Source organism: Vitis riparia, chromosome 6 (assembly GCF_004353265.1).
Source record: "Vitis riparia cultivar Riparia Gloire de Montpellier isolate 1030 chromosome 6, EGFV_Vit.rip_1.0, whole genome shotgun sequence".
Classification (NCBI taxonomy): domain Eukaryota; kingdom Viridiplantae; phylum Streptophyta; class Magnoliopsida; order Vitales; family Vitaceae; genus Vitis; species Vitis riparia.
In genome coordinates, this window is record NC_048436.1 from 4644569 (window position 1) to 4669968 (window position 25400).

Here is a 25400-nt window from a genome sequence, read left to right on the forward strand (position 1 = left end):
TATTTTTCTTGAAGAGAATACCCTTCCTAGGAGTGAATTTCAGATATCGGAGAATTCTATACAATGCTTCTAGATGGCTCTCTTAGTGAATGCACAAATTGACTAACAATGGTTACGACATAGGATATATCTAGTCTAGTTTGAGATAAGTATATAAGCTTCCTAATTACCTATCAAAAGAAAAAAGTATATAAGTTTCCTAATTATCCTTTGATACATACCCTAACCAACCATTGTCTCCTTTTTATCATCACCAAGTTTGTGATTTGATTCAATTGATGTGTTCATTGGTTTACATCCTAGCTTTCCGATTTTTTTTTTGAAGATCAATAACATACTTTTGTTTTGATATAAAGATACCTTTCTTCGTATGAACTAACTTGATCTCTTAGAAATACTTGAATCTTTCAATATCTTTGATCTCAAACTTTTCAGCTAAGTGTCTTTTTAGTTGTTCCATCTCTCTAGATCATCACTAGTAACTATTATGTCATCTACATAAACAATCAAAGAAGTCACCTTTCTTGAGGTTGAGTGTTTAATAAACAGGGTATGGTCTCCTTAACTCTATTGATATTTCATTTTCAACATGACTTTAGTAAATCGTCAAAACCAAGCCCTGGGAGATTGCTTGAGTCCATATAGTCATTATTAGGTCGGCATGCATGGATGTTAGTGAGATTTCCCTCAAATCCTAGTGGAGTTTCCATATAAACCTACTCCTCCAAATCACCATGTAAGAAAGTGTTATTGACATCAAGTTGTTGCTATGACAAATTCTTGGTAATCGACCCCACATGTTTGAGCACATCCCTTAGACACCAACACAACTTTAAATCTTTCTAAGTTCCATCTACCTTATATTTCATAGTGAACACCCACTTACTCCAAATTCATCTCTTCCCCTTAGAAAGCTCAACAACCTCCCATGTTTGATATTTTCAAGTGCTCTCATTTCCTCATACATTGCTTTCCTCCAATTCTCATTTCTAAGTACTTCTTGGAATATTTTTGGAATATCAATGGGATTTAATTCACATAAGAAGACTTTATGAGATGGTGACAACCTATCGAATAAAATGAAGTTGGAGATACAATGTTGAGTAGTGCATTTTCTGATCCCTTTCCTAATGGCAGTCAACAAATCTAAATACTCGCATAGTGGAACTGGCGCTTTGCGAATGAAAGGGATACTCTTTGGAGGCGCGTCATTAGTAGGAAGTTCAGGGAGGAAGAAGGGGGTCGGTATACTAGAGATGTCAGGGAGGGCTTTGGAGTAGGCTTTTGGAAGGAAATAAGGAAGGAAGGCGCTCTTTTGCAAAACAAAGTGGTCTTTTCTGTGGGGAATGGTAGAAGGGTGAAATTTTGGAAAGATAATTGGTGTGGGAACTTCACTCTCTGTAACTTCTTTCCCTCTTTGTATGCCTTTGCATCATATAAAGAGGCTTGGTTAGTAGAGTTGTGGGATCATTCGGGAGAAGAAGGGGTTTGGAGTCCTAGCTTCTCTAGGCCCTTTAATGACTGGGAGGTGGAGGAGGTGGAGAGATTACTTTTGACAATCCGGGGTAGGAGGCTTAATCCTCTTTTGGAAGATAGAATGCTGTGGAAAGAGACTAAGGATGGGATTTTCTCAGTTAAATCTCTTTATAGTACTCTAGCTTCAAGAAGAGTTGTTCAGTTCCCTAATAGCATTATTTGGAGTCCTTGTGTGCCTACCAAAGTGTGTTTCTTTGCTTGGGAAGCATCTTGGGGTAAGGTGCTAACTTTGGATCAACTTAAAAAGAGGGGCCAGTTTCTAGCTAACAGATTCTTCCTTTACTGTGAGGAAGAAGAGTCAATTGATCATATTCTTATTCAGTGCTCCAGGGCAAGAGTGTTATGGGAGTTATTGTTTGCTCTTTTTGGTGTTACTTGGGTCCTTCCTTTTTCGGTTAGAAATACCCTTAGTGGTTGGTGTGGCTTTAACTTGGGCAAGAAGCGCAGAAAGGTGTGGAAGGCAGTCCCTTTGTGTATTTTTTGGGCGGTTTGGAAGGAAAGAAATAGGATTGCTTTTGATAATGAGGAGCTTTCGATGCATAGGTTGAAAAATTCTTTTGTATGTAACCTTTGGTTGTGGACTAAGTCGGTTGTAAATGATGGTCCTCTCTCTTTACTCAGTTTTTTTGATTGGCTAGGCGCTAGTTGAGGGCTGGTATTGTATTTCCTCTTCTTTTTGTGCCCTTTGGCACCTCTTGTATATTCCCTGTATGCTTTTGGGTCAGCCTCAAGGTGCCCTTTTCTAATATATGCCTTTTGTGTGTTTACCTATAAAAAAAAAAAAAAAATCATGGGTACTATCATTTTCCAGTATGTTCTTGACCTTTAAAGAAGGCAAATTAGAAGGGAACAATTCAGTACTTATTACGGGGTCCGAGTCTTGGACTTGCTTTGATTTAGGTTGTGGCTGTTTCCTTCTTGAATAAATGCTTTCTTTGTATAGGTGAAGAGGAATCGGTTGATTACATTCTCCTTCATTGTGTCAAAACAAGGTTTTCATGGTGGTTTCTCTTCTCTTTGTTTGGTGTAGTTTGGGTGTTACCCTCCATGGTCAAAGAGACTCTTTTAGGTTAGCATGACTCAATCCTTTACTGGAATCCTTGTTTTTCTAGACATTTGAAATCTCATTAAAATACCAAAATGTGGAAGACCATGTAGAAAAAATGTTTTTATTTTAATAGGTAAAGATCAATTATACTAACAACGCCTAACAGAAGAATGCACAAAAGCATACATGATGTGCTAAAGGCACCAAAAGGCCAAAACAAGGCGAGGGGGTACACAAAAAAACAACCACCAAGCTTTTAGCCACTCCAAAAAATTATACATAAAAGAATGTTTAACTGCTTGGCCTACTTTTGCAAAGTTATAAAAAACTCTCCTAATTTTCTCTCTCCAAATAGTCCAAAATAAGCACAAAGGAGCAGCCTTCCAAGCCAATATGCAGAAAAAGGATCAGAAATTCTTTGAGGGAAACAAGGATAGGAAATGAAAGTCTACAAAATAAGCTTCCAAATACAAGAAGAGAAGCTGTCCCTTTGTAAATGAGGTGTCCTTACTGCAGTATTGGCATCCCATGCATTGCTATGCAATTCATTATGCACTGATGGCATTACACGATAAAGACTTGCGTTCCCTGTGGAACTGTTGCAGCAACTCACCTTGGAGAAAACCGTCCTTATTTTATGCACCTAACTCCACCCAACCATGTCATCTCGGGTCCCTTCCCCCTCACTGGACCACATGAAGTTCCTCTTGATTTTTCTGAAGTCTACAGGTGACCCAGAGAGAGAGAGAGAGAGAGAGACTTCTAGGCTGGGGTTTTGCATTTGGTTGCTAATTTTCTGTTCTTGTGACATCTCTTTTTTCTTGTGCCTCTGCCTTATAAAGGATCATAATGTTGTTACATTTCCTATTACATGCTTACGTATAAAAACTTAGGCAGTGCACTTAATATTCTTAAGCAATGCCTGTGCAAGTTATCTCTCTAACAGGGATGTTCCCTTGTCAACACCTAGAAAGTTTGTATTTTGGCTGTCATCTGGAAAGTGCATGGGCAGTAAAGAAACACACACACACACACACACACACACACACACACACACACACACACACACACACACACACATATATATATATATATTTACATTTGTAAAATCTTCATGTGCATTCCAATGCAGTGCTTGATAGTTGTCAGGACTTTGGGGAAACAAATTATCCTCTGCATTCCAATTCTCAGCTGGTTGCTTATATGTAATTTTTTTATTTATATATATATTAAACTTGGTAATTTGGTGTGGTCTTTTATTATCTACAGATGTGCAGTAAAGTTATCCAACCTGGTCCTTTAGTGGTTGTATTTGAAACATTATTATCATCGGCTGCTACAACAGTGGATGAAGAGAAAGGAAATCCCTCTTGGCAAGCATGTGCTGACTTTTATATAACTTGCATTTTGTCTTGCCTCCCTTGGGGAGGTGCAGAACTTGTTGAGGTAATGTTATTTTTGTGGTAGTTGGTAAATAATTTGTTTGTTTTCTGTATGCATTCTTAAGAAGGATAAATTGCTTATTTCAAAAGATTCTGTCTTTTTCATTGCTTCTTCTTCTTCCTCTTCTTGTTGATTAAAATGCTTCTGGATCAAATATTTATTTTCTGATGCATTCAAAGCTGATATAATTATTGATGAGTTCTTATTGGAATTTATTAATGGTATCAATCTGTTGCAAGAAACAAGAAAAGATTTGGGTGTTTGAATCATCAAACATCTAGAGAACAAGTTGATTTATTGCATGATAGCATGCTTATGGAACGGTAGGGTCTATTGATATGGTGTTGCCTGCCTCTCTACCGGTAGTTGGCTCATTCTTTTGGGTTCTGCTTACATCATTCCTGAAGGGTGCTGGAAACTGAATGTTTTCATTAGTGGTTTAATTTTGAGGCTGCTCTTCCCTTTTTTAACCTCTACTCCAAATTCATATTCTGTATGGTCTCATCGTTTTATTTATTGATGCATTTAAATACAAATCTGTTAGCTCTCTCCATTTGGTGACAAAGCATATCTATGTGCAGCAAGTTCCTGAGGAGATTGAGAGAGTAATGGTTGGTGTAGAAGCCTATTTAAGCATTAGAAGGCACATTTCTGACATTGGTTTATCCTTTTTTGAGGATGATGATGAAACTGAGAGAAATCCTGATGAAAAGGTATGATACCCCAAAAATAAAATTCCATTGTTCTATGGATATTAGTTGCTTTGATTTTTGTGTAGTTGTTCCAATTTTTCCTTTTCAAATGAAATTTTGGATGTTTGCTAGCTGCATCCACAACACTGCCCCTACTGGAACAGCAATCTAAGCACTGTAGCACTCCTTGTCGTGTGTTTACAAGTAACTTAGAAACTTGTTTGTTGTTGTGGTCCTGTGGATGGTGGACTGTTAATGCCGGTTGGGCATGCAAGTATGGAGTCATGATGCTGGCTTTGTTAGTTGTAATGATGGTTGTTTGATGCAGCTGGACGCTTATGCATTGGTGTTGGTTTTGGATCACGGGTTTTGTGGCAGCAATGGGTTGATCGTTTTGCACATTGTTAAATTGATGTTATAGATGTGATCAAAGCACAAGAAGTCACTGTTATATGGAAAGAATTGATATTAATAATTATAGGAATAGACTAATAGTTTTGAGGGTGACTTTGATGAGGATGCATCTCAAAGGTCTTTTTAAGAAAGAAATGAAAGGAAATAAAGAATCCTAAACGACTCTATCAAGGGTGTTTAGGTAATTTCGTATTTTTAGGTTCTCTATTGTTCTAATGAGTTAGTAGTTGGTTGAGTTTTAGTTAGAATTTGGAAAGTTTTAGAATTCTCTTTAAAAGAAGTTTTTAACTTTTTATTTTCTAAATTAATCTCTTTTTTTAAAAGTTCCTATTTTGAGTCTTTAGAATCTAAAGGTCTTCTGATTCGAAACTTTATTAGAAGTTTCTATAAAATAAGTTTCTAATTGTAAAAATAAAGTTTCTAATTTCTTTTATTCTCTTTTGAAAGATTTAATGGTTTTAGGAAAAAAGTAAAAATCCTAATTAGCTACCACATAGGTTAGGTTCACTTTCTCATAATTCTATTCAAATTCCAAGGTTTTCGAAAGCTTGTAAATGAGGCTAATTGGCATAAAACGTGATTAAGTATTTATGTTCAATAATATTAAGCTTGTCTTTGCATACCTTGTAATTCTCAATAGTGAGATTGTTAATTTTTTTCTAGGTGAAATTCATAGAATAGAAGGCCTTAGTGAGATTCTAAGGTTTCTATCTCGTCTTTTTTATCTTTCTCTCTATTTCTTATTTTACTTTTCCTTGCTACCATAATTTTTATTCCTCATTTCTCTCCTTAAACCCTAAAAGGTTAAAGCCCTAGCCTACCTAGTTTAATATGTGTATTATTAATTTTTTATCATTTCTCAAAGTTTCATCCAAAATTTCCATTTTTTTGGTTAATTTCTATGTTTTTTTTGTTACTTTTTACCAAAATTTCTGTCAATATCAATATTTTCATCAATATCTCCTGAAAATTGAATCACTAATATTTCCATCAATATCGATAATTTCATTATTGCTTATAGAAAGTACTTCCTATTTTTTTGTCCAACAATAAAGTTCTAATACTCAACACATCTTGATTAATTGAGGAACAGTGTAAATAGTATAACTATGTGGTGCCTCATAGTTACTAACCGTGTCATCTATCAAATTAAAAACTTATTGGTGGACAACTTTTTACCTTTGAACTATCCATGTGGCTGCTTTCATGCCTAACTTTGCCTTTGAATTTTTCTTCAGGATTTTCTAGAAGATTTATGGGGCAGGATACAAGTTTTATCTAGCAATGGGTGGAAACTTGATAGTGGTAATATTACTTTTTGCCTTCATATTTTACTTTGGTTCATTCCTTCTCATAAAAGAAAGGAAACTTCATCCTGCAACACTATAAGGGGGAATAATGTGCTATTTTAATTGATGTGAACAAATTTGGAATGTTTAGTTTTCTATCATATGTTTATTACACTTGCCTCATGTATCTCTCCTTCCATTATGTGGTTTGTGTTGGTTATTTTGTCGTATTAGTTTTTTACTTTATGTTGTTTCCATTGCTTGATCCATATTCTGCTTTTTTTACTTGCTAGTTCCCAGACCTCATCTTTCTTTTGAAGCTCAGCTGGTTGCTGGAAAGTCTCATGATTTTGGGCCTCTAAGCTGCCCTGAGCTACCTGATCCACCGTCAACACTTTCTGGAATCACTTGTGGTAAACAAAAGCATGATGCAGAGTTGAAGTATCCTCAGAGGATTCGCAGGCTTAATATATTTCCTGCAAATAAAATTGAGGTATTTTCCTCGTTCAAGACTTAATGCTAGTATACCTTTTGAAGTGTTGTTTTCACTCTTCAGGTTCATTGTTTGCATGCAAATTCTCATTTTGTTAACCCCGTGGACTTAGTGGTACTATGCATATCATTATCTCCTTTTCCAATGTTATTGCTATTGTCTTCCTATGCCTTTTCTTTCAGCTGGACTAGCTCTATGAATATCTTAAACTTCATGTCCCCAAAATGCATATAACCTTTCTAAACTGAATGTAAGCGTGGAAGGATTTAGTTGATTTGTAGAAATGCAAGTTTTAGCTGACTTTCTGGAGGGAGGTTCGCGTAACAATTAAGCATCATTGAAGTTGTGCCTCCAGCTTTCTTGAATCTGTTGTGGGCATTGATACCTTAAACATACATATGTTGATTGGACTTTTCTGTCAAAGGGGTTGATTTGTCTGTGTTCTGGTAAGGGTAAAATTGTCCTTGAAAGAGTGCTGCTTATCTCATTGTTAAAATTGCAGCATGTCTCTGACCCAAACTTTCATGATATTTTATAACCACAGATGCTGATTTATCTCACAATATACTGTGTTCACTTGTTAGTTTTCATTTTTTCTTTTTCTTTTTTGCCTTATTGAAAGGGAATTCTAAAAAATTGCATAAAGTTTCGTGAAGAACCTGTTTATATTGTTGCTTTGTTGGCTTAATATGCATGAGCATCACATGATGTCACAGAAATGATACTGTTGCCATGAATTAAATGTGAAATCTACAATTTTGAATCTATATTTGTTCAGTTAAGAGGCTCTCTTATTTAACCTTGGTGCTTTTAAATTGTAGTTGTGGAGATTCAGTGAGAACATGGATTTTTCTTTTGTTTCTAAAATTTTTTTGCCTGGCTTTTTGAATTGAACTTTCAAAATGCTGGGATCTGTTTGGCTAGCTCACTTCCTCTTTGAATGTAAGTTCTGAAGCTTAGACTTCATGAACAGATTGGCATACCTAGAGGTTGGGCTTTTTTCCAAACTGCCAATAGTTTACATGTTCACAATCTTGGACTTTTTTATCCTCAATGTCTCCAATACTTTCTTGTTCTGGACTATAAGATTATCTTTGATGAATTTGAGCTTTTGATATGTAAAGAAGCCTTTGATGGTACTAATCATTCTTCGTAGGAGAAAAGATGAGACTTAGGGGAGGAAGAAGTCGGTTTGTGGTGGAGTCCAAATTGTTTGAGATTGTGGTTGAGGAGTCGGGTGGAAAGTTGAAAGGATGCATATGGGAGAGAAGTAGGGGCTTTGATTCTTGGATTAGATTTGGGGAGGCTAGCCTTCGTTGTCTTTTGGAAGGCGTTGAAACCTGTTGTAGAGAGGTGGATGATCAAAGATGGGCTATTGAATGGTTGGAGGGAAACAGAAAGTTTAGAATGGAGCGAAGGTTGAACAAGGCAGGGAGGTTCATCCTATGCTCTGTCCGAGATATGGATGCAAAAAGATACAGCGTTATCTTCCCTGAAGGGAAGGGTCAGGCCAGTGGATGGAACTCTTTGGCTGTGAGGTTGAGAGGTCTTGGAGTGACACCGACAGAAGGATTAAAGTTCACCAATGTGCCAGAGGCTCCGTTGAAGCCGAAGGGAGTCCTGAAGGTTCAGTGGAAGGAAAAGGGGGTGGAAATGAAGTCTTTTGCAGAAGCTGTTAAATCGACCCCGAGAAGGGCGGGTGAGTCAGTGTGGTTAGAGGTAGGGGAAAAAGAGGTGCGTGGTAGACTAGAGCATCTGAAACATTGTCTAATAGGGAGGTGGGGTTCTATCTCAGCTCCATTACCTGAGTTGGATTTCGTTAGGAATTAGACCCGCCAAAATTGGGAGGTTAAGGGGAAGTTGTCGATTGCCGTGTTGGCCAGGGGCTTTATGTTGTTCGAATTCGAGTAGGCCCAAGAGGCTGAGCGTGTTTTGGCCAGAGGCAAAAGAAGCATTAAGGAAAATTGGCTTATCTTGGACAAATGGAATCCTGAGGTGGGGTGTTCCTTCAAGAACTCCATTGTCGTAGAGACATGGGTTAGGGTGGTCGGGCTCCCACTCCATCTCTAGAGTCTTGAGGTGTTTAAAAGTATTGGAGATGGGTGCGGAGGATTTATAGCAGTGGATGAAGGAACCAAATCCATGTCTGAGATGCAATGGGCGAGGATTTTGGTGAAGCGTGCGGACTGGGAGGTCCCTAGCTCTGTTCATATAGTTTTGGGGACGGGGTGCTTTTCCCTTCATCTATGGTGGGAATCTGCACCTTGGTTCTCGCAGGTGGTACCGGCGGGAAGCTCCTTCGGGAAGGGCGGGCAAAGGGCAGGTGAAGTAGTTGTTGGGTCTCATCGGGTGGCTTGTTGTGGGAGTCAAAGGAAGAGGGTGGAGCAGTTGGGGTTGCAGGTGGAGGTACAAGACGTGGCGCGTAATGGAGGAAAACCTCTCATTCCTTCTGATGAGGCCTCTGCAGAAGGGACTGTTGAGAGGAGATGGGCTGGTGGTCCAGCTGACCTAGTGGGAGGGGGTAGGGAGCCCTCTCCCATCAGTATGGTCAACTGTGGAAGTGGGCTGGCAGGCCCAAGCAGTGGGCCGAGCTGTGGCCCTTCAGCTTTAAGCTGTGGGGAGGCCCAAGACTTTTGTCTTGAAAGCCGGGTGGTTTTGGGCCGGGTTCCAAGGCCCGATCCCCTTTCCTTAAGAGAGGGGGTGTCAGGTGAGGCCTGTGGGCCTGTTCAAGCTGGTGCTTTGGAAGATGGGGCCTTTTATGGAAACGAGACCCCAATCTCGCTTCCTAGGGCTCGGTTCTTGCAGTCGCCTCCCATATCCAGGGGCGCAAGTCAAGATGCAAGAGGAGAAGCCGATCCCCTCGTCGGGCTGCCATGAGACTCGATGACGCGAGTTTCCTCTCAAATGATGGATCAGGGGCTCTTGACTGACGAAGCTCTATGCGAAGAGGCTTCCAGGTACGTTGATCTCTGTCATATTCCTATGGGGGGTCGGGATCTCTCTTCTCCTTCTCCTTCTCCTTCTTCTTTCGGACGGGTGACGTTGAATGAGGGGTCCATCGGTGTTTCGGTTTCTGAGGTCAACGAAGAGGAGCAAACTCCGTTGAGTATCATTCTGGCTTATGGTAGCAATGGGGTGCTAGCCTCTAAGGGAGAGAGGCCAGTGGCTAGAGAAGGTCTGGGGGGGGGGGGAGTTTGAGGGGATGCTTCAGGATTTGGATGGGTGCCGGTGGGACGACAGTTACCTGGCGAGGTTTAGCAAATTCTTAGGCTTCTCCACGGACGGTTTTGAAGGCGAAATTCTGAATTTGCTCCTAAGGACTAAGAGAAGAAGAGAGCAAAATTTGAAGAAGGGCACGTCAGGGACCACTAAATTTGATCGGGAATTGAAAAAACTTGAGTGGTCTATCAATTATTCTGGGGTAAGAATGGAGAATTCTATGGTCAGAGAAGGTGGGGTTAGAATCTCGACAGTTAGATGAAGCTAAAGATTCTATCTTGGAATGTCAGAGGGACTATTGACAGAAATAAAAGGAAGGTTATCAAGGCCCTAATCAGATTGCAAAAGGTGGAGTTGGTGTGCTTGCAGGAGACCAAAATCCAAAAAATGTTCCAAGGGGTTATTCACAGTCTTGGCGTGGGAAGATTCTTAGGTTGGGGAGCTGTGAATGCAAGAGGGGCAGCTGGAGGGGTGGTGGTGTTCTGGGATAAGAGAGTGTTGGAGTTAGTAGGCTTGGAAGTGGGAATTTTCTCAATCTTGTGTCAATTCAAGAACTGCGAGGATGGGTTTATGTGGTTCTTCACGGGGGTCTACGGACCTACTATGAAAAGGTATAGAGAACCTTTTTGGGAAGAGTTAGGTGCAATTCGAGGTCTGTGGTCTGATCCTTGGTGCATCGGTGGGGACTTCAATGTTATTAGATTCCCCAGTGAACGGAGTAGAGTAGGAAGACTGTCTGGTTCTATGAGAAGGTTTTCAGAGGTGCTAGATGAGCTGGCTTTAAGAGATTTGCCTCTTCAGGGGGGTCCTTATACGTGGAGTGGGGGGTTAATTGGCCAATCCAGGTCAAGACTGGATCGTTTCCTGATTTCGGAGAATTGGGAAAACCATTTTAGTGGAGTGTCTCAGTGCACACTCCCAAGGCCTGTGTTTGACCATTCCCCAATCCTGTTAGATGGGGGTGGAGTTAGGAGAGGTCCTATTCCTTTCCGTTTTGAGAATATGTGGTTGAAGGAGGAGGGATTTAAGGAGCTTCTGAAGGGCTGGTGGCAAGGCTTTAATTGCAGTGGTTCTTATAGCTTTGCCCTCTCAGAAAACTAAAGGCCTTAAAAGTTAAGCTGAAGAATTGGAATAAGGAAGTCTTTGGTAAAGTGGGGGTGAACTTGAGGATGGCTTTGGGCAAAGTTTCCTTTTGGGATGTCAGGAGAGGCAGAGAACGTTAAACGAGCAGGAGTTAGAGGCTAGAAAGGAGGCCAAGGAGGAGTTTAAAAAGTGGGCGATTATGGAGGAAATCTCGTGGACGCAGAAATCAAGACAAATATGGTTGAAGGAAGGAGATAAGAACACGGGATTCTTTCATAAGATGGCGAACTCTAACAGTAGAAGGAATTGTTTGAAAAAGATTAAAGTCAGAGGTATCTGGCTTTCAGAAGATCAAGATATTCAAAGGGGAGTGGTGAGGGGCTATCAGGACCTGTTATCGGATCCTGGTGGCTGGCACCCGAGTATGAGCAGCTTGGAGTTTGATAGAATTGGAAGAGAGGAGGCTACCAGGATGGAGGAGATGTTCTCCTTGGAAGAGGTGTATCTGGCCCTTTCGGAGCTGAATGGGGACAAGGCTCCTGGACCGGATGGATTTCCCATTGCCTTCTGGCAGTTTTGTTGGGATTTTGTCAAAGACGAAATAATGGGCTTCTTTAAGGATTTTTTTTAGAGGGGGAAATTCGTTAGAAGTCTTAACTCCACGTTTCTGGTTTTAGTCCCCAAGAAAGGTGGGGCTGAGGATTTACGTGACTATAGACCCATCAGCTTGGTGGGTGGTTTGTACAAGATCCTCGCCAAGGTTCTAGCCAATAGGCTGAAGAAAGTAGTTAGTAAGGTGGTGTCTTCTTCCCAAAATGCCTTTGTTGAAGGAAGGCAAATCCTTGACGCAGCGTTAATTGCTAACGAGGCCATAGACTCGCTGCTGAAAGGGGATGAAGCTGGTGTGTTATGCAAACTGGACCTAGAGAAGGCTTATGACCATATTAACTGGGATTTTCTGATGTCAGTGATGCAAAAAATGGGTTTCGGGGAGAAGTGGGTTGGCTGGATCAGGTGGTGCATCTCCACTGCTTCCTTCTCAATTCTGATTAACGGTTCGCCAGCGGGTTTCTTCCAGAGCACTCGAGGGTTAAGGTAAGGGGACCCCATTTCCCCCTACTTGTTTGTCTTAGGAATGGAGGCCTTAAGCTGCCTCATTAACAAAGCGGTTAAGGGGGGCTTCCTATCCGGCTGCAGGCTAAGGGGTAGGGGTGGAAATGGGATTCAAGTATCTCATCTGTTATTCGCGGATGATACGCTGGTCCTTTGTAAGGATTCCCAAGACCAAATGGTTGTTCTAAGCTGGCTTTTAATGTGGTTTGAAGCCATTTCTGGTCTGAACATCAACTTGGAAAAGAGCGAAATTCTGCCGGTGGGAAGAGTTGGGAATGTTGAGGTTTTGGCTTATGAATTGGGTTGCAAAGTGGGTTCTCTTCCTTCCACTTACTTGGGGCTGGCTCTAGGTGCTCCTCACAAATCGGTGGTTGTGTGGGATGGTGTGGAAGAAAGGATGAGGAAGAGACTCGCTTTGTGGAAGAAGCAGTTCATTTCTAAGGGGGGGAGAATCACTCTCATTTGGAGCAGTTTGGCTAGCATGCCGATTTATCTTATGTCCCTGATGCGTATTCCAAGAGTTGTAAGATTGAGGCTTGAGAAAATCCAAAGGGATTTCCTTTGGGGTGGGGGTGCGTTGGAGAAGAGGCCTCACCTTGTAAAATGGGATGTGGTTCGCTCTCATAAAATGAAGGGTGGCTTGGGGATTAGAAATTTTTCTATCCTCAATAGGGCCCTGTTGTGTAAATGGAGTTGGTGCTTTGCGGTTGAAAGAGAGTCTTTTTGGAAGCTTATTATCAGCACGAAGTATGGGGAAGAAGGAGGAGGGTGGATTTCTTGTGAGGTTAGGGAAGGCTATGGGGTGGGGTTGTGGAAGGAAATTAGAAAGGAAGGCGCTCTGATGTTTAAAAACGTTTCCTTCGCTGTAGGGGATGGTAGAAGGGTGAAATTTTGGAAGGACATTTGGTGTGGAAACATTCCCCTATGTGAGGCTTTTTCTTCTCTGTTTGCCTTTGCGGTCTCCCAAGATGCGTGGGTAGCGGATTGTTGGGATTCTATGGGGGATGCGGGGGGTTGGTATCCTTGTTTTTCTAGATCTTTTAATGACTGGGAGCTGGAGGCGGTGGCGAGTCTCCTTTTGGTCCTTCAAGGAAAGAGGCTCAATGTTGGGATGGAGGATAGAGTGGTGTGGAATGCTTCTAAGAATGGGATTTTCTCTGTAAAATCCCTTTACAATACTCTTGATTCTGGTGGTGCAGTCCCGTTTCCGTGGAGAATCATATGGAGCCCTTGCGTGCCTACTAAGGTGGGTTTTTTTGCTTGGGAAGCTTCTTGGGGGAAGGTGCTAACCCAAGATCATCTCAAAAGGAGGGGCTGGTCTCTAGCAAACAGATGCTTCTTATGTTGTGATGATGAGGAGACAATTAACCACATCCTTATTCATTGCCCCAAGGCGAGGGTGTTGTGGAATCTTGTGTTTACGTTGTTTAGGGTTAATTGGGTCCTTCAGCTCACGGTTAGAGACACTCTCCTTGGCTGGTCCGCTTCCTTTGTAGACAAGAAGCGTGGGAAGATTTGGCGGGCAGCCCCCCTTTGTTTATTTTGGACGATGTGGAAAGAAAGAAATAGGATAGTTTTTGATAATGAGGCTTTGTCGATCCAAAGATTGAAAATCTCCTTCGTTTGTAATCTTTTCTCTTGGTCTAAGTCTTGTTTAGATGGAGAGCCCCGCTCCTTAATTAACTTTGTAGATTGGTTGGGCTCTAATTGAGGGTTGGTGAGTGTATGCTTCCTTGTGCTTTTTGTTTATGGGGCTTCTCATGTATACTTCCTGTATGCTTCGGGTTGCCTTCTTGCTCCCTTCTTTTAATATAATTATTCTGTGTTTATCTATCAAAAAAAAAAAAATGCTGGGATCTGTTATTGACCATTTCTTTACTTGGTTGATTAAGCTTGAAAGAAACCTCTAAAGTGCCATTGCAGATTGGAATTTATTTTTTAACATTATATTTTAATGCCTAAACTTAATAACAACATTGGTCTGATATTTTTTAATTTTGGGAAAACAACTACTCATTGGTTCTATGAATTGCAGTTAGTATTAGGTGTAATTAACTGTACATTTTTAGATGATGAGATAATTGAATTAAAAGTTATATGATCTATTATATGTCACCTAGAGGGGGTGAATAGGTGTTTGAACCCTTTTTGGCCCAAAAATAAAAAAATGAATTATTTAACTATCTCTTTTTAGATTAGGATACCCAAAGAGCAATCAATACATAAGAGACAGTTTTTTATGTGGAAAGCCATCCACACAACGTGCAGATGTAAAAACCATGGGGTCGGAGACTTCAAATCTGCAATCCACTATATAAAAGTACAGTACACAGTTTTACTTGGTGGAAACTATCCCTAAGACTTACTCTTTAGTACCTATATTGCGCTTCACATCCATGACGTAGCACCTCATGTGCTCCCAGTAGATGTCACCTCAGCGCCTGAGAGGATGTAGATCTCCTTCACAACCTAGTAGAAGCGAATATGAACTTCTTTGAGAGTTTTGGGAACAAGAAGACAAATTAGGTTTTTTTAACTTAGAAGCATCATATCAAAAACCTTTTTAGGCAAGGTATTTATAGGCCCAGGAACCCAATGTACTGGATTTAGATAACTCCTGAAAATAAGCCTTCTAAAAATGCAAAAGATGGATCTCCAGAATTCTGCCATTGGTGCTCGAGTGCCCTTAGAGCGCTTGAGCGCGCGAGGAGGCTTTTGAAAACAATTTGAAATTCTTTTAACTCAATTTTAAAAACCTTGGTCCCCACCATGCCTAATAACCACTAATTTGCCTTTCCTAGACCTTTCTTTCCTTACCTATGTCATCCTGGTTGATCACGCAACAATCTTGAGTCTTCAATGGAGAGTAAGACACAATTTAGGAAGATCCTAAGGTAGAATGAATGAAACAAAATTGCCAATCTTAAGCTACATAGCCTAATGCACCAATAGAATCAAACACAGACCAATGATAATTCCGTTCTACTTGGCCCTTGAGGCGTGGCTCAATGGGTAAAGGGTGGGGAGGCTTTGTCAAAGGTTCTAGGTTCAAGTCCCAGTGGGTACAAAAGTTTATTTATAAAAAATGGGGATAATTCAATTCAACTGATTCAACTCATGAAAACCTTCACAGCTATTTTGGTTGGCTACAGGGATCCTTTTCTGATATCCAGCCCTATTAGAGCCACGTTTTCCATTGAATCCTTGGCAATCTTGTTGTTTCTCACTACCTGTAAGTGAATCTTTTTTAGCCCACCTCTTGTCATTTTAGTGCCTGACATAAATCTAATCACCCTTGTAATGGCACTTCTATTATTAGCCTGCTGTGATTTATTACAAAGAATAATTTACTTGTTAGTTTGAATAGCTGTTTTACCCAAAAAATTCTATTTGAGAAATTGGCAAAAAAAATTTCTAGTTACATTTGAGAACATGTCTTAATTGATCAAAATATTTTAACCTTACCCTTTTAGCAGTATACCATCTCTGTGATTGCTGCTGATCTGTTTAGTATATTCTGAAAAATTGAAGTATTATGATTATGACTATACCTCTTTTTTTTTTTTTTGAAAGTCTGGTAGAGCATAATCTGGTTCCTTTCCTTTAGAGATGTTTGATGAAGTTCAACCTTTGGCCTTATTACTTTTATAGGCTGTAAACATCTCAAATACATTTTTCTTATGCATGGAAGACGAGACAATGAACTGAATTGGATGCTAATTGAATCCTGTTATTTTAAAGTTCACCATACATCACATTTATTTATTTCTTTATTTTTATTGTCATACCGAGGGTCAGTATTGTACTATTTAATTGCATCGTTGTTTTCAAGTATGCAGCCTTGCAACAGGATATTTTTTTAAATTAATAAAGATTTCAGAAGTAATAGGAGGTTTTGGTCTGACATTATATCATTTAGTAGGCTGATAAGAAATTCTTATTTATTTGATTACTGTTTTGTGTTTATGCAATTTCAGTACTACCTTTGGTACATTGTCTGTGTTTATTCTAACAATGACTTTTAGTAATTGTTTTAGTGAGAACTAGAATTTGTTATAACATTCTTACTTAGTTTGCATTTCAAATATTTAGTAATATGAAGTTATTCAGGAGCTCTATTGGTATGTTAAGTTCAGTCCTGATTCTTTAGCAATTCTGCTAGTAAGGTTTGGGCTCATGTAAAGTTTGAAGAAGTGCATATGTTAAGTCTTTTGCATTTTAATTTGGTTATTGTTCGACAGTGGAGTCTTTTTTATTTGTTCTTTCCTTTAGGTGCCCATCCTCACCTTTTCTTTTCTTTCGATGGCAGGATCTACAACCTATAGATCGTTTCATTGCAGAAGAGTATTTGCTCGATGTGCTTTTCTTCTTCAATGGCTGGTTTGTAAACTTCATTGACTTTTATTGTGAAGTTAGATTAGTGTCACATACTCATTGTGTAATGACTGGTATGAATGTTAGACTGAGTAAGCCCACTTCCTTTCATATCTTTTTTATCCGGTCGAAAGTTCGATAACAAAATGACGCAATAGATTTGAATGGGGAAATGGTGTTAACTTAGATGTCTTTATGCTCCTTTGTGTTTGCTTTGGACTACTTGGAAAGATAAAAATTTAAGGTTTTTCGAGAATGTGGAGCATTCAGATCAAGAGCTTAAAATCTCTCTTATGTGTAATTTTTTGGAGTGGGATAGAGGAGAGGAGTAATCTATGTCTATGTTAGACTTTGTTGATTGGTTAAGCTGCAAGTGAAGATAGGGTTTGGTTTTTTTTTTTTTGTCTCCTTGGTCTTTGCCTTTTGACTTGGTGGGCCCCTTTGCTGGGTGCTTTTAATATGTTTTTTTGCTTATTAAAAAAAATGTCTTTATGTTGGGATCCCCTTGAAAGCATAATTACTGATTTCATTGACGATAAATTGTATAATATGAGTTTTATTTTTCTGGTCAAATTTATTTATCATATATTTTTGCTTGTTAGTCTATATGGTTTGGTTTTTTTTTTTTTTTTTAATTTATTATTATTATTATTATTATTATTATTATTATCATTTTCTATTTTTTGCTCAATTGGAGGGTGGGGGTGGAATTTGGTGTTGTGGTTTGTTTTTATGGAGGCATGGAATGCTTTCTTGATGTGCCATTTGCAAAGTCAATAACATTCGTTGGATGGGATTTTAGCTTTAGTCATTACTGGAGATAATTCTTTACAGTATCTAAGATACATACCTTTTGTTGGCTTTTGGTTTTTGCTGTACCTTTACTCTGATATTATAGCTTAAAGTGACTCTTTAAGCTATATACACTTTGTTTGACACATGAACTGAAAATGGATGTTTAATTTGTGTCAAAGGTTAACTCCTAATACATCACATTTGATTAATGGAATTGAGGAAGAAATTAAAATATGATTTTCAATTTTTGATATCAAGGACAGACTTGCTGTGGGGATTCCCTGGTGGTTTATTGTGTAAGGGAGGGGATGTTTACGTAGGATGCTTATGGGAAATTATATAGCTTACAATTTTGTACTCAGTGCCAAAATGAACAAGGCTTACATAAGATGAACTTCGGTAGGGAATTTTTTAGTAGTAGAGTTTTGTCTTTTACTTATGAAATGCATATAGTTCGAAACATGAATTCAAAATGTTTGACTTTTATGATGGCTTTAGCACCATTCTTTGGGGATGTGTTCCAAAACTATATAAGATTAGATGGCGGGAGGAAAATGAGAATTAAATTATGATTATATCATCCATTTGTTGTAATCGAATAGGTGTGCACATAGATTTCTGTTGTGCAGTTTCGATATTGTGTCCTGTTTTTTGTGATTCTTATGCACTGAGTAATTGGAGAGTCAAATGGAGAATGATCTCTTATTCCAGGGGAGATTGGTTCAGTCTGAGTTACTATATTATCTAAACGAATATGATGATAATCAGGACCATTTCATTCATGCAATTTTTCTAGTGATACAAATGAGCACCAGTGGGAATTGGGCCAGAAAAATGGTGCTCTATTAGGTTCTTCATGTTGCGGGCATACTCATACAGGACATTACACTAACTGGATGTTTTGGTATGGTGCCAAAAATAGGCTTTTTAGAGGATTTATTTTATACAGCAGCAATTAATTTTTTTCTGCCCGTCACATTACTTATGTTACCAACTTCCTGTTGCTAGTGTTTATATGTGTTGGATCAACTTGATGTTATTTTGTGGGTTTTATGATCTTTCTCTTTGGTTTTTATATGTACTAACCTTACTCATCCTTGTAAAGGTTTTTTCTAATCCAGGTTATTTTGGATTTAATTATTCTTATTTTTGTTTCTTCGTTCATGCAAAGCTAGTCGAAAGGAATGTGCTTCATACATGGTCGGTTTGCCTGTGCCTTTCCGTTATGAATATCTTATGGCTGAGACAATATTCTCCCAGGTAAGATTTTAACACTACCAGTTTTTCTGTTTGTAAATAGAGCAACAACCTCTACATCATGTGCTCCACCTGATTTGTGCTTTCTCTTTTCAATTGTAACATTTATTGGGAATAAAAAATCTCTGATGACTATGATATATGTTGTGATTATTATACATGTTACAGTCATAGATATGCTTCAGAGTTGCATAGTTATGCTTGTGTTGTGTCTCTGTTTTTTGTTGAGTCTTTTAGATAGTAACCTTCAATATTCGCATAAAGTTATAATTGTGGAGTAGATGTTGTTGATATTGACACTTGTAGAAGTCTAAAGGTTCCATATTGTGTTTGAAGTGTGTCAGTAGGGATATGATATATTAGGTTCATGCTTTTTTCTCTGATAATTTTCTTATATTATCTTTATTAATTTTACATGTTAATTATGTTGGTTTACCTTTTTAGAATGTTTGATGCAACTATGATTTATTTACAACTTTCCTGCAGTTGCTTTTGCTACCACAACCCCCATTCAAGCCAATGTATTATACACTGGTTATTATTGACCTCTGCAAGGTACTATAGATGATATTCTATTGAACAAACCATGTTTTATTCATTAATTTCATTTTGACCTGTTGCTTTTTTGAAGGAATATCTTGGCAGCAAAATGATTGTTACGCAGATGAATTGAGTTTTCTCTTTTACGTTAAGATTTCTGACTCACATGTTTAATTCTTAGGCTCTTCCTGGGGCCTTTCCTGCAGTTGTAGCTGGTGCAGTCCGTGCTCTTTTTGAGAAAATAGCCGACTTAGATATGGAGTGTCGGACACGGCTTATCCTTTGGTTTTCACATCACCTGTAAGTTTGGGCTTCAAAGTGATGCATTTTGAATTGGGCATATACAGAGTCTTTTTTTTTTTTTTTTTCTTTTTTTTTTTTAAAAAGAATTTTTTTTTGTGGTGGGCGGAATTATTTATATAACGTGAAAATCATTGTAAACAATGTACTTAATGTTGATTTGTGATGATTGTTCTCTCTTTGCTTACATGCTATACAGATACTGCCTTTGTTAGAATCTTCTTGCATTGAAATGCATGCTATCTTTTATTTAATCAAAGAGGTAACTAGAGTTACAATAAACTAGTTGAATTTTCACCCATGTTAGTAATGGCAATATGGAGATGGTCATTTTTTTTGATAGGTAAAAGGTAGAATATATTAAAAAGCGCAAATGGTGCAGCCATGTACACAATGAAGTATACAACCCACACCAAAAGGCTAGCAAGGGAGGGAGAGAAGAAGAAAACACCAACCATCCCAAAGCACAAAAACCTAAAAAACAATCGGACTTTCCTCTACGGGAAAGAACATCACTGAACGCACAACCCACACCAAAGCAAACCCCTAAAAACCAACAGGAGACCAACAAGGGCCCCAAATCCTGCCACCAAGCTGCCACACGAAGAGTGCGACCTCAAATAGAAGGGGTACATACCCTGCTACCCCTCTTCTCCTGGACGAGTTGGGAGAGCCACTGTAATTGACTGATCATTCTAGCTTTCTGATCTCCTTCTCCAAATAAGTAGCCAAAGGCGATTTCTTCTTTCCCCCAGCAATCATAACACCATGCTCTCTTCTGGTCTCCAATTTTTTGAGGAGGGAGTTGATCTCCTTCTCAAACCCTATCACTGGAAAACCCAAAAAGTTGTTGAAGGCAACAAACTTATCTGAGAGACACTCAAAGCCCAGATTGGCTTTCAATTGAAGCCTTAGAAGAGAGGGCTAAGGCCTGGCCCAAAGAGGAGGCCAAGCTCCCTTCATTTCCCCTGCTGTCTTTAAAAGGCCTTAGGCCCGCCTCCACAGAATATTGATGGTCATGGAGATGATATTGATGGTATTCCATGCTATATTTCATGGATGCTAACAGTTTTTATCCTTAAAAGCTTTTGGATGGATCTGCCACTGGTGATTTGATGTTGTAACCCTTAAGAACTCCTGGAATAAGAATTTTAAAAACCAGCTTTAACTGGATTTTGGATTGCTGTTGACTGAAAGTAATGGTTTCTATAATAAGAGGAAAGAGAAAATACAAAGTAGAGGATTATTATGCAATATTTTCTTAATCTCTTGTTTGTATTTTCTTCCTGTTCAGCTTGAAGGATGCTTCATTTTCTTCATTTCTATTTTTCTTTTTGAGATGAAATCACAGTTATAGTCATCATATCTGTAGTTACTAGCTGAGGTTAGGAGAATATATAATGGATATCAATTTGAGAGACAGAGGAAATACATGTTAAGACCTGTTTGGGTTGACATTTTCGAAGCCAAAGAACTCTTTTTAAGGCCGACAATACTTCTGTATGTAATTAGGTCATTTTATCAGAAAGAACTTCTGATTTAAAAAATAGTTAAATAGGAAGTAAAGAAAAATGTTGGTTTCATAGCCTCCTTTTTTGCTTATGTGGAAAACTGTTTCATGTCAATGAAACTTTCATAGTGCCAGGCCTCTCACTGTATAATTAGGGCTTTAGCTTAGATTCAGTTTTCAGGTAAAGCCAAAAACAAGAAACTATCCCAAATGAGTTAGAGGAGATGATGTGTATGTTGTTGGACCAACTGGGCAAAGCATACACCAAGTCATTGAGATTGAATCTTTGTTAGGTTGAATTATGTAGAATGATTTGGAATATCTTATGAATAGGAAAACACTTTGGAAGCTATTGTTTATTTGGGATAATTGTTATGTTTTCTTCATCTGATAAACTAGTTGGGAACAATAGGTGAATTTTAGCAATAAGTGCATAAATATCCCTAAATTGGTTTACCATGACGGTTTTGCATGTAATTATGCGACTGCCAATATGCTTTTACTAATCATTCTGCCATGCTCTGTCTACATTTGTTTTGGGTGAAATGATCCTTTCAATACACTGGATGATTCAATCCAGCCATGGACTATCCTTAAAAGGGCCTGCATCTAAGTGATTCTCATTTGATATGGATAATCCAGGATTAGACTTGACATACTGCTGTATGAAGTAGCAGTTTCTCATAAGTTTCTGTCTTGAGATGTTCTATTTTTTTGGTAATAACAAATATTTAGTGTGTTTGGGTTTGAGATTTAGAGATATCTTAACAAATAGTTAGTGTGTTTGGATTAGTCGGTGCATGTCAACTCCAAGGTTCTTGGTGTTAGTGAATGGTACTCCCTTGGGGTTTTTTCAAAGCTCTAGGGGCTTAAGGCAAGGGGACATGTTATTTCCGTACTTGTTTGTTCTAGCTAGGCGCTCAGTTGCCTTCTTGGAAGGGCAAAAGAGGGTAGTTATTTGTCTGGTTTCAAAGTATTACGGAGAAATGGGGAGGGCTTGGAGATTTCCCATTTGTTGTTCACAAATGATACTTTTTTTTGTGAGGCCACCTGATGCAGCATACAATCATCATTAGTTTCTATTTTTAGCTTTCTACATCATTAGTTTCTATTTTAGATTAGTTTCTATTTCCATTAGTTTATATTTTTAGTTTCCTACATCATTAGTTTCTATTTTCTACATTATTAGTTTCTATTGTAGGTTCATCTTTAGTTTCCTATTTCTTTCCTAGTTTTCCTAGTTTCCAATTACCTTGGTTTCCTGTTTCTAGTTTCCTATTTCAGTTATTTCATTTATTTTTGCAGTACAAACATTATTTAAAGGCTCATTGTAATTGTTAAAGAGAAGTTCAATATATTTTTTTGAGAATTATTCTCTAATTTTCAGATCCTATTGTGATCTTTGTGTTGGTTCTTGAGTGTTTTTCTGTTTCGTTTTGAAACAAACCTTCTACTGCACCACTACCTCTTCCCAAATGACTTATTTGAGTTGGTTATTTATGTGGTTTGAAGCCATTTTGAGTTTGAAAGTCAATTTTGATAAGAGTGAGCTTATTCTGGTTGGGAGGGTGTTGAATGTAGTGGAGTGGCTGCTGTAATTGGTTGCAAAGTGAGTGTGCTCCCAACCACTTATTTAGGGCTCCCTCAAGGAGTTGCCCATAACTCGGTGGTGGCTTGGGACGGGGTCGAAGAAAGGTTCAGAAAGAGATTAGTAATGTGGAAAAGACAATACATTTCTAAAGGGGGAAGGCTAACACTGGTCAAGAGCACGCTAGCTAGCTTGCCAATCTACTTTATGTCACTATTTTGGATGTCGAGGAGAGTTCACTTAAGGTTGGAGAAGATTCAAAGAGACTTTTTCTGGGGAGATGGGGCTCTAGAGAGTAAGCCTCATGTAGTGAAGTGGGATATTGTTTGTTTAGACAAAGGAAAAGGTGGCCCTGGAGTTAGACATCTTAACTCTCTAAATAAGGCTCTCAGCCTTTGCAAATGGATTTGACGCTTTGCTAAGGAGAGGGATGCCCTTTAGAGAGAACTTATTTGTGGCAAATTTGGGGAATTGGAAGGGGGTTGGTGCTCTAAGGATGTAAGAGGCAGCTATGGTGTTGGCCTTTGGAAGGCTATAAGGCTTTTGTGGGGGTTAGTCTCTTCCAGAACTCTCTTCATAGTGGGCAATGGGAGAAGGGTCAAGTTTGGAGAGATAGATGGTGCGGGGATGAGCCTTTATGTGTGTCCTTTTCCTCGTTCGCTCTAGCTAGCTCAAAAGAGGCTTGAGTGGTGGATTTGTGGGTGCACTCTTCTGAGGGGGGTTGATGGAACTCGAGCTTCTCTAGACCTCTCAATGACTGAGAGTTTGGGACAGTGGAGTGCTTCTTGTCAAGGATTCAAGAGACGGTGGTGGTTGAGAAGAGGGAGGATGAGGTGTTTTGGGTAGATGCAAAGAGTGGATCCTTTTCTGTTAAGTTCTCTATTCTATCCTTGAGGAAGTAAGGGTACTTGGGTTCCTCCTAAGGTCAGTTTTTTTTTCTTTGGGAGGTAACATGAAGGAAAGTTTTGACTTTAGACCAATTGCAAAGGAGAGGGTGGTTTTTAGCCAATAGATGCTCCATTTGTTATGTTTATTAGGAGTCAATTGACCATATTCTCTTGCATTGTGGAAAGGCAAGGCTGTTATGAGAGCTCTTGTTCTCTTTGTCCAAGGTGTGTTGGGTGATTCATTCTTCAGTTAGAGAGACCCTATTAGGGTGACATGGCTCGTTTATTGGAAGAAAGAGGAAGAAAGTGTGGAGAGTAGTGTCTTTGTGCCTCTTCTGGACAATTTGGAAGGAGAGAGAAATAGAAGATCTTTTGAGAATAGGGACCTTTCTATTCAAAGGCTGAAGTTTTTGTTTTTGTGCAGCATATTATCTTGGACAAACTTGTTTATAGAACATTCTTCTATGTTCTTAGTTGATTTTATTGATTGGTTGGGGTTAGATAGAGGGAGGGAGTATTGTTGTTTTCTCTATCCTTTTAGGCGGTTGTTGTATACACTGTGTGTACTTCGGTGCACCCCTTTTGGCGTTTTAATACAATTTGCACTTACCTATAAAAGAAAAAATTTAGAGATATCTTACTGTACATGGTCTTGGTACTTTATGCTAGAGTATCACTGTACCTGTGTTACCACAACACGTATACATGTGCAAAATATGATTGCTGTGCTAGCTTGAATCAGCTGCCATGTCTGATCAAGGGAGCACAAAGATAAGATGAATGTAAGTAGACAAAGAAAAAGATGAAAAGAAATGAGAACTAGAAAAAGGCATACCTTTTTATAGTTTCCATGTCACTTGAGTCATTGGAGGGTTGCTGAAAGTGGAAATTGGGACTAGTCCCCAAAAGGTTGCCAGTATTGGATCTAGCTCTCTCCTGCAGTGGTCCTTGAAACCCTTATCTTACAGTGAGGGATTTGCAAATAGGGTCTTTGATTCTTTTATCATAAAGAAATCTGTTATTTGCTATGTTGTCTGGAGACCTCATTATCCATATTACTGTTAATCAAACCCATATGATATATATGTTTAGTAAATCAGTCCTTTGTTTGAAAACCGACTTTTCAAATAAATATTTTTACCTAATTTGGGACATGCTAACATATTTGCTGCATTCTTGTATATTTAAAAGGATCTGGTTCCACAATTCTGACTTCTAGTCCTGCACCTCCACTGCACCAGATGCTATGCTATGTGACGTAGTGTATATAGCAAAATGTTGATGTTTCAATCATTTTTAGATTCATTATGCTTGAAAATTTAATGAATGGTTTTTCTAGTATCACAAGTTGGATACTTTTATTGGTTTGTGTGCATTTAAGTTAATGTTCACTTCCTTATTTTTCAGATCAAATTTTCAATTCATCTGGCCTTGGGAAGAATGGGCTTATGTCTTAGACCTTCCAAAATGGGCACCACAACGTGTGTTTGTTCAGGAGGTTTTGGAAAGAGAAGTTCGTTTGTCATACTGGGACAAAGTTAAGCAGGTAACCAGATACACTAAATATCGGTGATATTTTAGATCAGAGTTTTAAAAGGTTTTTTGTGGCTCATGCAAGAGACTAAGAATGAGGTAGTCCTATAATGCCTCAAAATCATGGTAAGCTTATGTCTCATGAGCCAAGGTATTGTCTAAGGCACACCTTTTTGAGCTGCTGGCTCAAGAGCTGTGTGCATCATGTGAATGGCATTTTTCTTTATTTACTATGTAATCAGTAATATTTGTTTTGTTACATGCTTATATTTATGTAACTTTAAAC

The 25400-nt window shown here is 38.8% G+C and overlaps 1 protein-coding gene across 3 annotated transcripts in view; it reads left to right on the plus strand.

The window, feature by feature from the left end:
- LOC117917143 (nuclear cap-binding protein subunit 1) overlaps nucleotides 1–25400 on the plus strand; it is a 61149-nt gene that overhangs the window by 30192 nt on the left and 5557 nt on the right. For all 3 annotated transcript variants that reach the window (XM_034833389.1, XM_034833390.1, XM_034833388.1), the window contains exons 6-14: nucleotides 3854–4030; nucleotides 4609–4740; nucleotides 6372–6438; nucleotides 6716–6915; nucleotides 16640–16710; nucleotides 18675–18759; nucleotides 19243–19311; nucleotides 19478–19596; nucleotides 24989–25127. In XM_034833389.1, coding sequence (XP_034689280.1) covers nucleotides 3854–4030; nucleotides 4609–4740; nucleotides 6372–6438; nucleotides 6716–6915; nucleotides 16640–16710; nucleotides 18675–18759; nucleotides 19243–19311; nucleotides 19478–19596; nucleotides 24989–25127 — 1059 coding nt within the window. The remainder of the gene's footprint in view (nucleotides 1–3853; nucleotides 4031–4608; nucleotides 4741–6371; nucleotides 6439–6715; nucleotides 6916–16639; nucleotides 16711–18674; nucleotides 18760–19242; nucleotides 19312–19477; nucleotides 19597–24988; nucleotides 25128–25400) is intronic.